Here is a 16,383-nt window from a genome sequence, read left to right as displayed (position 1 = left end):
CTGCAGGAGGAGGATTAGTCAAGTGAGCCGTGGTGCCGGCTAGTCTTTATTTTCAAAGATTTATTTATTTATTTAAGAGGTAGAGCTATAGACAGAGAGAAAGGTCTTCCATCCACTGGTTCACTCCCCAAATGGCCACAACAGCTGGAGCTGAGCCAATCTGAAGCTAGGAGCCAGGAACTTCTTATTGTCTCCCATATAGGTGCAGGAGCCCAAGCACTTGGGCCATCCTCTACTGCTTTCCCAGACCACAGCAGAGACCTGGATTGGAAGAGGAGCAGCTGAGATACAAAGCAGCACCCACATGGGATGCTGGTGTCACAGGAGGGGGCTTAGCCCACTGTACCATGACATAGGCCCATCTACTCAGTCTTGAAACAATAAAATTTTAGATTTTTAGAAATTGTATAAGATCTATGTGATCTTATAAAATTTTTACTGTGCTGGTTTCCTCTATTATTTGTTTTCTCCTATGTAAGGGTAATAAGAGGAAAAATCTCAGAAAGGTAAGAAGCAAAGTCTTGGGGCCAGCGTTATGGTGTAAAAGTCAATGTCTGCAGTTTTGGCATCCCATATGGGCGCTGGTTCAAGTCCCGGCTGCTCCATTTCTGATCCAGCTCGCTGCTATAACATGAGAAAGCAACAGAAGATGGCCCAAGTCCTTGGGCCCCTGCACTCGTATGGAAAACCCGGAGAAGCTCCTGGCTCCTGGCTTGGGATCAGCGCAGCTCCGGCCTTACGACCATCTGGGAAGTGAACCAGTGGATGGAAGACCTCTGCCTCTCTGTAACTCTGCTTTTCAAATAAAAAAATAAATCTTAAAAAAAAAAATGAAGAAGCAAAGCTTCAGCAATTGGAAGACCAATCCTAGATAAGTTATTAGCTTAGCTTATTGTAATTCACAAGATGTTTATGTGTTTATGTCATTCATGTGTTTATATCATTTACAAGATTCTTTTTATGAAAAAATCTAAAAATCACCTTCTGTAAGAGATTCATGGTTAAATAAAAAAATCTTATAGTTAGTATATATGGGAAGATTTTTACATCAAATATTCTGTCGTAAAAAATGAGGTAAGTTATTTTTTTACCTGGTTTTGTGAAAGTGGAGGATCATGGCTAAATGTTAATCCTGCTTTAATAAGTGAAGTTAAAGCTTCGGCTCCCCATTCTCTCATTCGAGAGTTTGGATGCTGGCAGACCTAAAGGTACATACATTGAACAAAAATTAGATGTTTAATTTGTATACAAAAGCTACAAATCACACATTTAAGAAAAGAAAAATCAAAATATTTTCTGTTCTTTTCACATCTAAAAGTTGTATCAAAATGTTCAATAAGGGTTGGAAGAATTACTAAATCCAAAATATAAGCAAGCTTACCTTCTGAATAAGGACAAGAGGAAGCAATAGAGAGAAGACAAAAAAAAAAAAAAAATAAGAAACTATAACAAGTCAAAGAGAAGAAAGATTTCCTAAAAGCAAATGATACATCCTCAGAGTAAACAAAAAAAAGTAGCTAATACTTAAGGTTTTTAAGTTCATGACTAAACACTGTGCTAAAATTTGGGAAACTTTATTTGTTGTCATTTGATGAGACCTTCCAATAATAAAGAAATCTGCACACATTCTTTAATCACTCATAAAATTAAAAAAAAAAAAAAAAGCTCTCATAGGAGCAGGAGGTGTTTAGTTTTGCAATTAAGACATCAGTTAAGATCCCCACATCCCACATCAGAGAGCCTGTTTGGTTCCTGATCTGGCTCCTAACTTTAGCTTCCAGCTAAGGAAGACCCTGGGAGGTAGCAGTAATGGTTGAAATGACTGGATTCTTGCTAGTCACATGAAAGACATAGATAATATTTCCAGCTCCTGGTTACATCCCAGCCCAGCCCTGACTGTTGTGGATATTTGGGGAGCTAACCAATAGACGAGGGCTGTGTCTCTGCTCATAAGCAAGTACATAAACAAACAAATATTTAAAAAATCTATTTAAAAAAGGAAAAGCTCTTGTACATCTATTTTGCTTACTAAGAGTTCCAAGATAAAAAATGACTATGGCAACCAAACATAAACAGTATAGAAATACATGTACTGACTAAAGTAGCTGGTTATTAAGCAGCAGCTAAATGTTAAAAATCACCCCAACTTCAACCAAAAATAATACAATTCCTCAGAACTACCCTAATTAGTGATACCAAATGGGTTTTCCATCTGTAGGAAGGCTATACCATAATTAAGACAAAAGCTGTAAGTGAGCAGTATTTACTAATTCTCTGCCCCAATTGCCTAGAAGTTTGAAAACTACCTGAAACCGAGGTGGCTCAAGAGACAATACAGTTAGAGAGGCCCAAGCTAACAGCTGATTTCATTAAGAGTTCTCACTTTAAAATTTCACTAATCTTCAGACAATAAAAGCAACCTATTTTTTCCCTAAACCAATTACTACACAATTTTAGTTCGTGATAAAATAAGCAGACAGAAACACAGGGTCAAGAAGTGGAAATGTTAATGCTGACTTTCTGAATGGTTAGCCAGAATCATTAGTTCAACATGAATGTCTCTAGTAACAAAAAATTAAATACAGTATTTTTAAGAAAGAGAGTTTACCTCAAGTAGATGGCCAGTGAGAGGTCGCCATAAAATTTCTATACGGTGCATATTAACTAGACCAGTTTCTAACAATTTGGCAACAGCAAAAAGAGATGGTTCCTAGGGAGAAAACATATTGCATTTTGATATTTTAAGGAGAATTTAGATTAATTTCACTGTAAATAAAACAATATTCTGAAGAGTATGGCTGTAATTAAAATACAGTACAGTTAGTAGTAAATTTTAAAAAACGTTATCATGGGACATGCCATTTTGCTATGCAGAATAGCTCTTGATTAGAAAATCTGGTTAGGAAGAGAATGCTTTAATAGAGTAATGGTGAAATGACAAAAATTTTACTAGACACAAAGAATGGTTAGTCTTCTGAAGGAAGGAAATCATCATTATTAGGAAAGTCATAAAATGTCCAGACTATATGAAGTGTTAATGCCAGGAAGCAAGAAAAAAACAGAAAAGGGACAAAAAGACATGGGAAAAGAAACATGAAATCAGAAGTATGGCAGAGATCAGGTGTGTCAGTTTCAGACAATAACACTGGAGTAGCAAAGACAGAGACAAAACAATTTTCCACAGTCACATAACAATAACCAGAAAGGGACATAGTATATATCTTACATATTTGGCTAAGTTAGAGTACTGGGACCACGTGTTATGAGAATTGTTTGAGAACAGATCAAAGAGGAACTATCTCCAATCCAATATTAATGGAGATAGTAAAACATGCTTAAATGCACATTCAGCCTTTGAAAGCCATGAGTATTTTCTCATGTGTAGCTATTGTGTTTAACAGAGACATTGTATTAGAAAAAAAAAAAAGGCAAGGCAATTTTTAAAAAGAAAATTATGAAGATGCCTAAAATACTCTCATGGGCTCTTCAGCCAAATCCAAATGCCTTAAGGGCTGATTCTGAGGCCAGAGTGCTGTTGAGGACATCTGCCATTCTATGAGTCTGCTGTGTATCCCACTTCCCATGTTGGATCATTCTCTCCCTTTTTTATTCTATCAGTTAGTATTAGCAGACACTAGTCTTGTTTATGTGATCCCTTTGACTCTTAGACCTATCAGTGTGATCAACTGTGAACTGAAATTGATCACTTGGACTAGTGAGATGGCATTGGTACATGCCACCTTGATGGGATTGTATTGGAATCCCCTGGCACATTTCTAACTCCACCATTTGGGGCAAGTCCAATTGAGCATGTGTCAAATTGTACATCTCCTCCCTCTCTTATTCCCACTCTTATATTTAACAGGGATCACTTTTAACACCTAAGAATAATTGTGTGTAAATTTTTAAAGGCAAAAGTCTTTATTCTTATACATTTTTACAGTGCTGATAAAAACCTAGCATGGAAATGTTTCGTAGTATTTTTCTTTCCTAGAAGCCAGTGAACAAAATAGAAGTTTTAAGACAAATACTCAGATGGCCAGGTTTGCCTTTCCTGCATGTGCTCATGTTGAAGATAGTAAAAAAAAAAAAAAAAAATCATGACTCCATAGAGACATTATGGTTTAGTATTAACACTGCTGTCTGTTAAGTTTAAACTGTCTGGGATCTCATCTTGACTACCATGCAGTTTTGGGTAATTTACTGGTTTTGTTTTTCTCTATCTGTGAAGTAAACTTCAGAAGAGTATAAAAACTCCTCATGTTAAAGAGTACCTCACACATAACTCACCTGAAACACTCCCTAGTATTACTTCTTTCTCTACCTCCTTTTTATTTTAACCCAACTGTACACAGGAGTCATCTAGACACCCAGGCTTCCGAGATAAAGATTCTTATTCATTAAGCCTGAAATATGGTCTTTGCTTTGGATATACCCCCAAAAGACGAAGCCACTAGCAGACAGGTTAAAATGCAGCTTTGGGGGCCAGCGCTGTAGCACAGTGGATTAAAGCCTTGGCCTGAAGTGCCGGCACATCATATGGGTGCCAGTTCTAGTCCTAGCTGCTCTTCTTCCAATTCAGCTCTCTGCTATGGCCTGGGAAAGCAGTGGAAGATGGCCCAAGTCCTTGGGCCCCTGCATATACGTGGGAGACCTGGAAGAAGCTCTTAGCTCCTGGCTTCAGATCATTGCAGCTCCAGTCGTTGTGGCCATCTGGGGAGTGAACCAGTGGATGGAAGACCTCTGTCTCTGTCTCTGCCTCTCTCTGTAACTCTGTCTCTCAAATAAATAAGTCTTTTAAAAAAAATAAATAAAATGAAGCTTTGGAGTGAGATACATGTAGGTTCCTATCAGTTACTAAGTATGTGACCTCAGGCTGTCACTTAAGCTATTTTTATATTTTCATCTGTAAAAAAAGGAATACTACCATTGAACCTCACAGATTTTTTTAAAGATATTAGTGCTTGGCAAGCAGCAAACACTCAATGAACAATAGCTGATTCAATATTTTTGTTGTTATTATACTGAGTTTAGTTATCTCTGCCTGAGTATCATCAGTGTAACCTTCTTTATGAACATGCTTTGCCATATTATTTCCTCAAGACATTAACACATATTCCAGAAATGAGAACTCAAAAGGATATGTTATTGATTTTACACCCATAGTTGAATAAGTCTGATATATACATAAAAAAAAAAAAAAGACTGAATTTATTGGAAAGGCAGAGTTACAAAGAGGTAGAGGTAGAGGCACAGAGACAGAGATCCTCCATCTGCTGGTCCACTCCCCACATGGCTGCAATGGCCAAGGCTGAGCCAGGAAGCCAGGAGCCAGGAGCTTCTTAAGGGACCCCCACATCCATCTTCTGCTGCTTTCTCAGGCAGACTAATAGGGTGATGGATCGGAAGTAGAACAGCCCAGACCTGAACCACCTGTACTGGATGCTGGCACTGCAGGCAGCACTTTACCCGCTATACCACAGCACAGGCCCCGATATATGCATTTTTAATACTTAGAATAGTTAATTCATTCAGAACACCTAACATTGCTAAACCACCTGTTTTTTTAAAAATGTAAAAAAATTTTATGATCTGCATGTTTATAACATTTTTATAAACAAAGAATTAAACTTTTTATAGTCTTCATCTAGAAATATTTTATAAAACTTATATTGAGTGTCCAGCATTATGGAATAGCTGGTAAAGCTGCCACTTGCAGCACTGGCAAACCATTTGGGCACTGGTGCAAGTCCCAGCTGCTCCACTTCCAATCCAACTCCCTGCTAATGCGCCTGGGAAAACAACAGAAAATGGCCAAAGAACTTGGGCCCATGATCCCCCGTGGGAGACCCTAAGAACCTCCTGGCTCCTGGCTTCAGATCCAACGAGCTCAGGCAGTTGCAGCCAGGGGAGTGAATCAGAGGACAGAAGATCTCTCTCTCTCATTCTAACTCTGCCTTTCAAATAAATAAATCTTAAAAACAAAAAAGCTTATATTGAGTACTTCCAATACTTTATAGTTCACAAAAATTAAATTCTATATATACAGATATAAATTCACTTTTAAAAAAATTATGCTTCACTTAGTGTATAATTTCCTCAACATTTGTTCCCACCAAGTCATATTTATTTTTTATTTATTTGACAGACAGAGATACAGACAGTGAGAGGGAGAGACAGAGAGAAAGGTCTTCCTTCCGTTGGCTCACTCCCCAAATGGCCGCTATGGCCGGTACTGCGCCAATCCGAAGCCAGGAGCCAGGTGCTTCTTCCCGGTCTCCCATGCGGGTGCAGGGGCCAAAGCACTTGGGCCACAGCAGAGAGCTGGACCCCACCAAGCTATATTTAAAAACTGTATCTGCTCCTACCATCCTCTAGAAATAGAACTTTTCAGAGTTAACAATAAACTATTAACCACCAAATCTACAATTTTTTCTCACAGATCATAATTTCTTGTAGCATTTTTCTCTTTTAAGGTCCATAAGCCTGCTTTTTACTATGTACTATATCTTATGTCCCTACATCTTACTATTCCTTCAATACCCAGCTCCAGTCGCACTACTTCATCTTGATTAATCTTTAATTCATCATAATATGTATAAAAGTCAGCTTATGTAACCAGGAACAAAGGATTCATAAGAATTAAGTCTTATATCACTGAAAATTGACATTAGATTTTCATACTATCTTAACTGTCACTTAACCATGAACCAAGTAGTTTTTATGTTCTTTGAAAATAAAAACCTCATATCTCTTTTATATCTCTCAGCACAGTACCATGTATAAAGTGAACATAATGTGCTCATTGAATGAATACATCATTTCTTTAGATATTACCATATAAGCTTGCTTAAAATTCACTAAGATATTCTATTAAAAATACTACAGTTATGTGTTAAGAATTAACCTCAGAACAACGCTGTGGTGCAGCAAGAAAAGCCACCACCTGCAGTGCCGACATCCCATAAGGGCACTGGTTAAAGTCCCAGCTGTTCCACTTTCGATCCAGCTCTCTGCTATAGCCTGGGAAACCAGTAGAAGATGGCCCAAGTCCTTGGGCCCTGCACCCACGTGGGAAACCTGGAAGAAGCTTCTGGCTCCTGGCATCGGATCAGCCCAGCTCTGGCCATTGCAGCCATCTGAGGAGTGAACCAGCAGATGAAAGACCTCTCTTGCTCTCTCGCGCTCTCTCTCTCTCTGTGCCTCTATCTCTCTGTAACTCTGCCTTCAAATAAATAAGCAAATCTTAAAAAAAAAAAAAAAAAAAAAGGTAGAGCCACCAATCTTGGCTTTAAAAAAATTAATCTCAAAGATATAGGATTTTTCAAGATATCAAGAGGGATGACACTTGCCACAGTGGTTAAGATGCCATTTGAGACACCTGCATCCATATAGGAGCACATGGATTTGTGTTTCAGCACCACTTCCAATTCCAGCATTCCTGCCAATGCACACCCTAGGAGGCAACAAGTGATAGCTCAACTACTGGTGTTCCTGCCAGCCATATGGGGACCTGGATTGAGATCAGGCTCCTTGCCTTAGACTGGCCCATCCCCAGCTGTTGCATGCATTTGGAAAGTCAATCATAAATAGAATCTCTCTATTTCTCTGACTTCCAAATAAATAAAAAATATACTTTTTTAAAAATTCAAGATATTATTTTATATTGTCCTTGTTTTGATTTGGAACAAAGTATAATACATATTTTTAACCATCTACATACTTACAGAATCATCTAGCTATATGCTGTAATATTTGAAACTTATCCTAATAAAACTTTCTTTACTAAACTTCAAGTGAGTCAAATGATCCAAAATCACAAGCCACAGTACCCAGAATTATAACTAAGGACTAGGCAGTCAACATACTTGTGGACCCTGGCCAGCACTGTGGCACAACAGGTTAAACCACCACTTACAATGCCAGCATCCCATATCCGAGTATAGGTTCAAGTTTTACCTGCCTTGCTTCTGATCCAGCTTTCTGCTAATGTGCCTGGGAAAGCAGCAGAAGATGGCCCAAGTACCTGGGCCCCTGTCACCCATGTGGGAAACCAAGATGCAGCTTGTGGCTCCTGGCTTCAGTCTAGCCCAGACCCGGCTGTTGTGGTCATTTGGTAAGTATACCAGTGGATACAAGATCTCTCTCTCTGTCTCTCCCTCTCTATTACTCTGCCTTTCAAATGAATACATAAATAATCTTTAAAATAACACATTTTTAATTTTTCAATTAGATATTAAATTACAGTATTTTAATAATTTTCTAGGTTCTCTTCATGTATTTGTAAATGGTCAAACTGTATTTAGTTCATTGTAGAATGCAGAAAGCACTTCATTTCAAATAATTATTTCTAGATATAAAGAAACTCAAAATGTTTCTGTGCTTCTCAATATAACAGAAAATATTTTGTACATCAAGAGAGTTCTTGAATGTCAGTATCCAAATTACTACTCTGTTCATTTAATCAATATGCAAAGAAAAATTTAAATTTGCAAGGTAAGGAGAATTATTACCTTCAGAAAGAAATGATTAGCTCCTTATTTTCCATTCCAATGACAGCAAGAGAAACTGAGACACATGTATAGTCCTTAATTTTAAACTTGTATTACCCAACTCATAAATTCCAAATACAAGTATTATCATGACATTTTATGGAACTTCTATTAAGTTACATTGTAATTTAAAAAATATTTTTAAATGTTTAGTCCACTAAAGAAATGGCCATAATCTAAAATTGTTTTATATATTTAGATATATCACAAGCCAAATCAACTCCTCTTTCATTTCAACAAATTAACAATCATTAATAGTAAAAATCCAACAAAGTATGCTGGCACACAAGTTGAGTAGTAGTTCTAGCAGAACACTAAGATTATAACAGATGTATATCTTAGATAATAACTAAAGCATGTACCATTATCGATAATCAAAAATAGAATATCACACCTTATTATTTCCATAGGCCATATCCATTGCTTCTAGGGATAAGGAACAAAGTGCATTTATTAAATGATGCAATGATACGTCATCAAGATACCTAAAAAAAAAGGAAGACACAGGATATTTTGATCTAAAGTAAGTAGCTAATAGCACTATTTTTATCAGCTTAAGAAACTGAGTCTTACTGTGAGCTTTCAAACAATCTTGAAAGTATATTGGAAATCACTGGTAAATCTGTCATCACTGCTGTGGTTAGAACCTAAGGAAAACAATAGAATTAAATGTAACATATGACATTTTCAGAAGCACTAATTGGGTAGGATGGACTAGCACTTACTGTACTGGGTCCTTCTACAGCTCTCCCAGGTTTCAAGGCACCACCACTACTGGGCTTTAATCCTAGAATCCATACAAGATGCTGTAAAGTTAAAAAATATACATATCAAAGCAAATTCATAAAACTAAAAAACTCTAATAACTAAACTTAAAATCTGTAGTAAGTTTCTAATAACTAAGAATATAAAATAATGATACTATCTAGGCAGAACATAAACCACCATAAGAAGTACTTCCTACAACATAAGCCATGTCTTTCTCTGTTTTTCAATTTCTCTATTCTTTAAGCCACTCAAAGCACCAACAAGTACTGCTCAGCATTGACATATGAAAAAAATGCTGACCTCTTACCCAAACATTGTAACATACCTGAAGAGTAGCCAAGACAAGCTGCCACGATGTTCCAAGAACAGCCCCATGGCAGTGTGCTAAGTTAAGTAAAGTCCTCATACATTGGATATTTTTGGAAGTTAGCTACAATTAAAAAGGACATAGTTGCAAGAAATGTTACAGATTCTTAAAATTGAAAAGCTTGTAGAGAACAAAAAAAAATGTATTAAGAGATTTTTTAAAATAAAAACACAGTAAAAAAGAGGTTTGGATGGCTTATAAGGAAAAAAATTCATTTGATTACAGTTGTGTTACCATACTGGTAACTAGAATGTTGACTGCATAATTAACTACTTTCTTCAAAAAATACCATCCAAGGGCTGTGGTTCTGGTGCATGGGTTGGGCCGATGCTTGTTATACCAGAATATCATTATGAGCGCCGGTTCAAGTCCTGGCTGCTCCACTTCTAATCCAGCTCCCTCCTAGTGCCCCTGGGAAAGCAGCAGAGGATGACCCAATTACTTGGACCCCTGCTACCGGTGTGGAAGACCAAGGCAGAGTTCTGGGCTCCTGCTTTCAACCTGGGCAAGCCCCAGCCATATGAGACATGAACCAGCATACAGAAGATCTCTTTCTCTCTCTCCCTCTCCTTCTTTCTCTCTCTCTCCCACCCTAAACTATGTCTTTCAAATAAATAAATAAATCTTTAAAATAAAGAAAAAGGATATAACCCAGGTAAAATAAAGTAAATTAAGTGTACTGAAAATTTTGGCAAATACAATGAAAGGGACAGTTAATTAGTAACCAAGTGAAGACCAAGTACATTACCATTACTGTCCCCTGAGGTTGGACTGCCAGAGGCTGACCCACTGCCACTACTTGCTGGTGAGATTCACTTGATGGACTTATCATCATAACACTTTGACCCTGAATGGAATATGCTAGAACAAAGGAAAGCCTAAATAATTAAAATATACTTTTGTAATAACATTCAAAAATGTTATACAAGTATTTAAAATATTAAGTTGATTAAGTTGAACATAACATATATTTCATTATCAGTATAGGAGTAGGTGTTTGGCCTAGTGGTTAAGATGCCTGTATCCCACATCAAAGTGCCTTGAATTAGAGTCTGGGCTCAAGTCCTGATTCCAGCTTCTTTCTAATGCAGACTATGGATCAAATATGCAGCAGGTGATGGATCAAGTAATTGGGTTCCTGCCACTCACATGGGAGATCTGGATTGTGTTCCTGGCTCCCAGCTTTGGCTCCAGCCAGCTCCAGCTATTGCAAGCATTTGGGGAATGAATCAGCACATGGGAGTGCATTCTCCCACGCCTCCTCCTGTCTGACTCTCAAATAATATGTAAATAAGTGCATGTGAATATAAGCTGAGTATCCCTTTTCTCTAAAATGGTTGAAATCAGAATCGTTTGAGAGTTTTTCAGATTTTGGACTTTTTGAATTATTGGTGCTGAACATTTAACATCCATTAAGTAAATGCCAACATTTTTTAAACTCATGAACTCCAAAATCCAAGTTACACAATGCTAATTTGTAAAAATTATAAAACTTTGGATTTCTTTATCAGCAAAATGGAATTAGGACACATTAATTATTATAAACATATTTCCAGTATACTTTTCGAGTTAAAGTTAGACCAATCTAATTTCAGTTTGAAACAGGGTATCATATTGAAATACATTTATATCAAATGTATTTGATATAAACATTCTCAAAGTATTCAACAAGAACACAATTTTTTGAATGTCAGCTTAAAGTGGCTTAAACTTGACTGTTCTACTTGTTCCATTTAAAAAACTAACTACCACATTTCAGTGGCATTCTACAGTTTACAAATTTTCACAATTATAGTTTAAAATTGGTATCATTACTCCCTCCACTTCCATTGTTTTAAAGAGAGGAAAGAAAATGAAGCTCAGAGACATTAATTTCCACAAGGTCATGGAGACCACAAGCAGAAAAGCAGAGGGTTAAAGTCAGAATGCCTATGTCTTCTTTACACTATGTCACCCCACTTGATGGAAAGAACTTCGAGTAAGTTTAACTCTTACATTTATTGGATAGTGTAGCAGCAGTAGTGGTATTCAGTACAGTAAGTGCATAATGCGGAGGCAGGGAACCTTTGCATATTGCAGTTATAAAGGCATCTCTTGAAGTTACCAGGCCCAATCTTCCACAAAGAGCAGCCATTGTCAGTTCAGCTTTTAAAATATTCTCAGTGGCAGCTTCATCTGTGCTAAAAAGTAATGTATTTTATTTAATCTGATTAAATTATTTTAATTGCATGGTGAGATGTAATGAATTAGGTATTCAGTGAAGCTTTAAGAAAATCTGTATAAAAATACTGTCAAAATCAATATACCAAAAAAGGAATTTAACCAATTAATATAATACCTGAAAATTTGATTTAGGTAAGAGCAATGTACAATACCCATATTTACTATTGAACAAAAGGACCAAGAATTCAGATTTAACTTAACATATCAAACATTTTAAAAACAGCAAATTCAAACTATATTATAGAGTCTGTTAAAAACTAGAAAATTTAAATTTAAAAATTATGAAGATAGAATTCCTCCATTACACAAAAATTACAAAACTATCAGAAATGTAAAATAAAACCATAATGCATGATTTTAAAAAGGAAAAAAATAAAGTCAGTGAATTGTTCCTGAAGAAAAACATCAAAGAAATTAAGTATAATTACAAAAGTAGTAATGATTTAAAATGAAAAAGACACTCTAATTTTAGGATTATAGTTTCCATTAAAGCATGACAATTATGATATCAAAAATAATATTCTACAAATATGAAAAACTGATACAGGAAATTACGCTTGGGATGAGTTAAGAAAACCATTTTAGTGTCTTTTTTTTCTCAAGATGCTACAGTACAAGGCAGAACTTTCAAAGAAGTAATACCTGGCATCAAGAAGGAGTGAGAGTGCAGCAAGAAGACCACACCAGCAGGCATTCACCATTTCTTCCCAAACAGCTCTACTAACTTAAAGTGGGGGGGGGGGGGGGGATACAATATTTAATCATAATTATAGATATTATAACATTTAATAATATATCAAATTCTAAAATCTCCTGGCTATTGACATGTCCAAAACTCCACCAATAACTCAGTTATTAAATACTATAGCTCTAACATCTAAATTATAAAAAAAAAAAAAAATCAGAGACCTGGCAACTAAATTCATCACATGATTTTGTACCATAAAACACATCTCTGGGGCGTATGGCAAAATTTGAGTGGGATATGGGATTAGGCAATATTACTAGACTGATACTAAATTTCTGATGTTAAGTATACTGTGGTCTATATAAGACTGTCAAATTTTCAGAAAATACACATTGAAGCATTCATGGGGCATCATGTCTGCAACTTACACTCAAATAATTCAGAAAAAAGTACAATGAAATTTATGTTAACTGAGAGAACAGTAATGTAAATATGATAAAGTGTTAACAATTGAAAAACAAAGTGAAGGAAATAAAGGAACTCTATTTTTGCAGGCGCTCCATAAATTTTAAATTATTTCAAAATAACAATTAAAAATATAAAATCATACCCATTTCCTTGTCCATCTGGTCTGATGCTGACTGTCTATCTTGTTCTTCTGAAGACTGTGCTGGTGAAGAAGCTCCTTCAGTAGTCATTGGACATTCTGTCTCAGCCTCTCCTAACTCTCCTTCAATCATACTGGTGATTCCACGAACAAGGTCTAGCAAACAATGGAATGCCACAGACATAGCATAACCTTCTGGTATTGTTGGGGGCTCCACTTTGTCCAGCATCTCTAGGCTGAAGTATGAAAAAATTGGATTATTAGTGAGATGTCTCAGGAATGAATATTCAAAAAATTGTTTCCATAATTTGTATATTACAGAAATCAGGATGAATAGAATAGCAAAAGTAAAGAGACAATACTGAAGAGTTTGTTTCATTTGTAGGAGGATGCCTTCATCGTATCAAAAGAAACTTATTAGAAAAATTAAGGCCTAATCATTATTATAACCATTTTAATAATTTACCTGTCTCCTCCATTTGTGCCAATACTTCAATTAATTGTTGATATTAGAAAAAATATTTACACTCAAAATATAATAAGACTTCAATAGGTTATAAAAACTTTTCAAAGTCTGATTTAGGTGCTTTTATAAAAATTTTTTTCTTAATTTTATTTGACAGATAGAGTTAGACAGTTAGAGAGAGAGACAGAGAGAAAGGTCTTCCTTTTCCCTTGGTTCACCCCCCAAATGGCCGCTATAGCGGGCACTGCACCGATCCGAAGCCAGGAGCCAGGTGCTTCCTCCTGGTCTCCCACGCGGGTGTAGGGGCCCAAGCACAGGGGCTATCCTCCACTGCCCAGCTCCCTGCTAACGTGTATGGTATGAGTTAGGGTCCTAGCATTACTTGTTTGCATATAAATATCCAGCTGTCCCAGCACTATTAGTTCCTTCCCCACTGAATTATTCTTTCTTCAAACAATCATTTTTTTTTTTTTTTTTTTGACAGGCAGAGTGGACAGTGAGAGAGAGAGACAGAGAGAAAGGTCTTCTTCCTTTGCCGTTGGTTCACCCTCCAATGGCCGCTGCGCACCGCGCTGATCCGAAGGCAGGAGCCAGGTAGTTCTCCTGGTCTCCCATGTGGGTGCAGGGCCCAAGGACTTGGGCCATCCTCCACTGCACTCCCTGGCCACAGCAGAGAGCTGGCCTGGAAGAGGGGCAACTGGGACAGAATCTGGCGCCCAGACCGGGACTAGAACCCAGTGTGCCGGCGCCACAAGGCGGAAGATTAGCCTAGTGAGCTGCCGCGCCGGCCCCATTAAGCACTTTTAATTAAAAAATAAAGTTTCCAGATGTTAAACTTCTTAACAACATGATTAGCTAAACACATGAAATTTTTCTTATGTATATAATCTTGAAACTTAGATATATCATTATAGATGAGAGAAATGAGGCTAGAAAAAAAGATTAACTAATTGAAGGATGGTAACTCAGTTAACCTTAGAAGACTCAAGTCCAAAGAGTCTGAAACCAAGCCATATATTTCAAACCAAAACCTATACAGGACAGCTGAAAAGGTCCTTTGGTTAAAAAAAAAAAAAAAAAAAGAGTTGTTGGGGTGGAGGAGCAGTGCTGTGGCATAGCAGGTAGACGCTGGTTTGAGTCCTATCTGTTGCACTTCTGATCCAGCTCCCTGCTAACATGCCTGAGAAGGCAGTGGAAGAAGGCACAAATGCTGGGGCCCATGCACCCACATGAGAGACCCAGAAGAAGCCCCTGGCTTTGGACTTGCCCAGCTCCAGCCTTTGTGACCATTTGTGGAGTGAACTAGCAGATGGAAAAATCTCTATCTCTCCCTCTCAATAACTCTGCCTTTCAACTAAAAAATACTTTTTTGAAAAATCACATTTTTGTTTTAGAATGTTAACAGTCTATAAATGGCACAAACAAAAACAAAATCTAGGTCCAGATAAAAACTTCAAAAATACAACAAAAGAAAATAACCTCGACATGCATTAGAAATAGTGAATCTAAAAGTTAAAATAAAATACAGAGAGAAGTATTTTAGGATTAAATATCATCCTCAACAAAATCATTCCTTATAGAATAATGTCACTACTACTTACTAGGTGGCTTTAGCACTGCCTTGAACTGTTACAGTCAGAATAGGTATCCAAGTTCCTCTATATTCAAATGCTGGTAGCAAAGTAACACCTCCACCAATCCCCACCATTCCTGTGTTAGCTGGTGCTGAGACTGGTCCACCTGAATTGTTGTTTCCTATCAGACAAGGCAGAAAAATAAGCAAAGACTTAGTCTAAAAATTTACCACTTGATTACAAAGCAATAATATTCAAATGTCTAGTCAATCTTAACAATTTTTTTCTGATCACCAGATGGGAATTATACAAGTAAATGAAATTTATCAATTTTCTTTTGTTTATTTGAGAGGCTTTGTTTCCTCAAAAACACCATTTCCTTTTTTTAAATAAAAGCTACTAAAGTAAGTAAAAATACTGACAATGTTGTGGTATGCAGTTCATTCGATTCCCCTTTTTTTTAAATCAAAGATGAGAACAAAAAGACCATCTATCAGTTAATATAAAGTGGAAGAGAAAGTAGGCAAAAGGAAGCAAAAACCTATATATTGATCTCCAAACTTAAACCACATAAACCTCTTTTGTTAAAAGAAGTACTAACAGTGCTCAAAAGGTACTAACTATCTAGACTTTAAAGAGAGAAGTCAAGCGAGAACTCTTCTAAAAAGAAGATTAGCATCTAAACTTTCCTTCTATGTTTAGAGGGAACAGAAAGTATACAAAGAAGAAAACCTATTCGAAAAAGAAATGAACACAGTTTTCTCAATGAGGTTGAAATATTCTCTAAGTGTAAATCTTTATTATCAGTATCTTTGGGTAATCCAAATTTCCCTAGTCACATGACTTCTATAAAATATCCTCTCAGAACAGTGAATACTGTAAATCATGCCATGATATAAAAAAAAATATGAATATGCCCTTACCAGCTTGGTTGGTTGTAGCAGGATTTCCAGTAGGAGGGACAAGAAACAAGGACTGGATAAAAGATCCCAGAGCATTCACAATATCACGAAAAACCTTGGTAGAATGTTGTTTCATATCATAGGACTGACAAAATGACCTGTAAAATAATTTTTAAAGTTTCTGGGAAAAACATTCTAATATATTTTAACAATTTAAACATTTTTTATAATAAGTA

The 16,383-nt window shown here is 36.5% G+C and overlaps 1 protein-coding gene across 6 annotated transcripts in view; it reads right to left on the bottom strand.

Annotated features, from left to right (window-relative positions):
* MON2 (MON2 homolog, regulator of endosome-to-Golgi trafficking) overlaps window positions 1–16,383 on the bottom strand; it is a 124,885-nt gene that overhangs the window by 54,930 nt on the left and 53,572 nt on the right. For all 6 annotated transcript variants that reach the window (XR_007919691.2, XM_002711305.4, XM_002711303.4 and 3 more), the window contains 12 exons: window positions 16,169–16,305; window positions 15,273–15,426; window positions 13,209–13,441; window positions 12,553–12,634; window positions 11,683–11,867; window positions 10,436–10,548; window positions 9,646–9,750; window positions 9,278–9,358; window positions 9,126–9,199; window positions 8,947–9,037; window positions 2,609–2,710; window positions 1,092–1,202 (listed from right to left, as the gene is read on the bottom strand). Coding sequence is in view for 5 of the 6 variants with exons in the window: in XM_002711305.4 (XP_002711351.1) it covers window positions 1,092–1,202; window positions 2,609–2,710; window positions 8,947–9,037; window positions 9,126–9,199; window positions 9,278–9,358; window positions 9,646–9,750; window positions 10,436–10,548; window positions 11,683–11,867; window positions 12,553–12,634; window positions 13,209–13,441; window positions 15,273–15,426; window positions 16,169–16,305 (1,468 nt within the window). In the remaining variant the exon portion in view is untranslated. The remainder of the gene's footprint in view (window positions 1–1,091; window positions 1,203–2,608; window positions 2,711–8,946; window positions 9,038–9,125; window positions 9,200–9,277; window positions 9,359–9,645; window positions 9,751–10,435; window positions 10,549–11,682; window positions 11,868–12,552; window positions 12,635–13,208; window positions 13,442–15,272; window positions 15,427–16,168; window positions 16,306–16,383) is intronic.

This window comes from Oryctolagus cuniculus, chromosome 11, assembly GCF_964237555.1.
Source record: "Oryctolagus cuniculus chromosome 11, mOryCun1.1, whole genome shotgun sequence".
Taxonomy (NCBI): domain Eukaryota; kingdom Metazoa; phylum Chordata; class Mammalia; order Lagomorpha; family Leporidae; genus Oryctolagus; species Oryctolagus cuniculus.
This window is presented reverse-complemented; position numbering and strand designations above follow the sequence as displayed.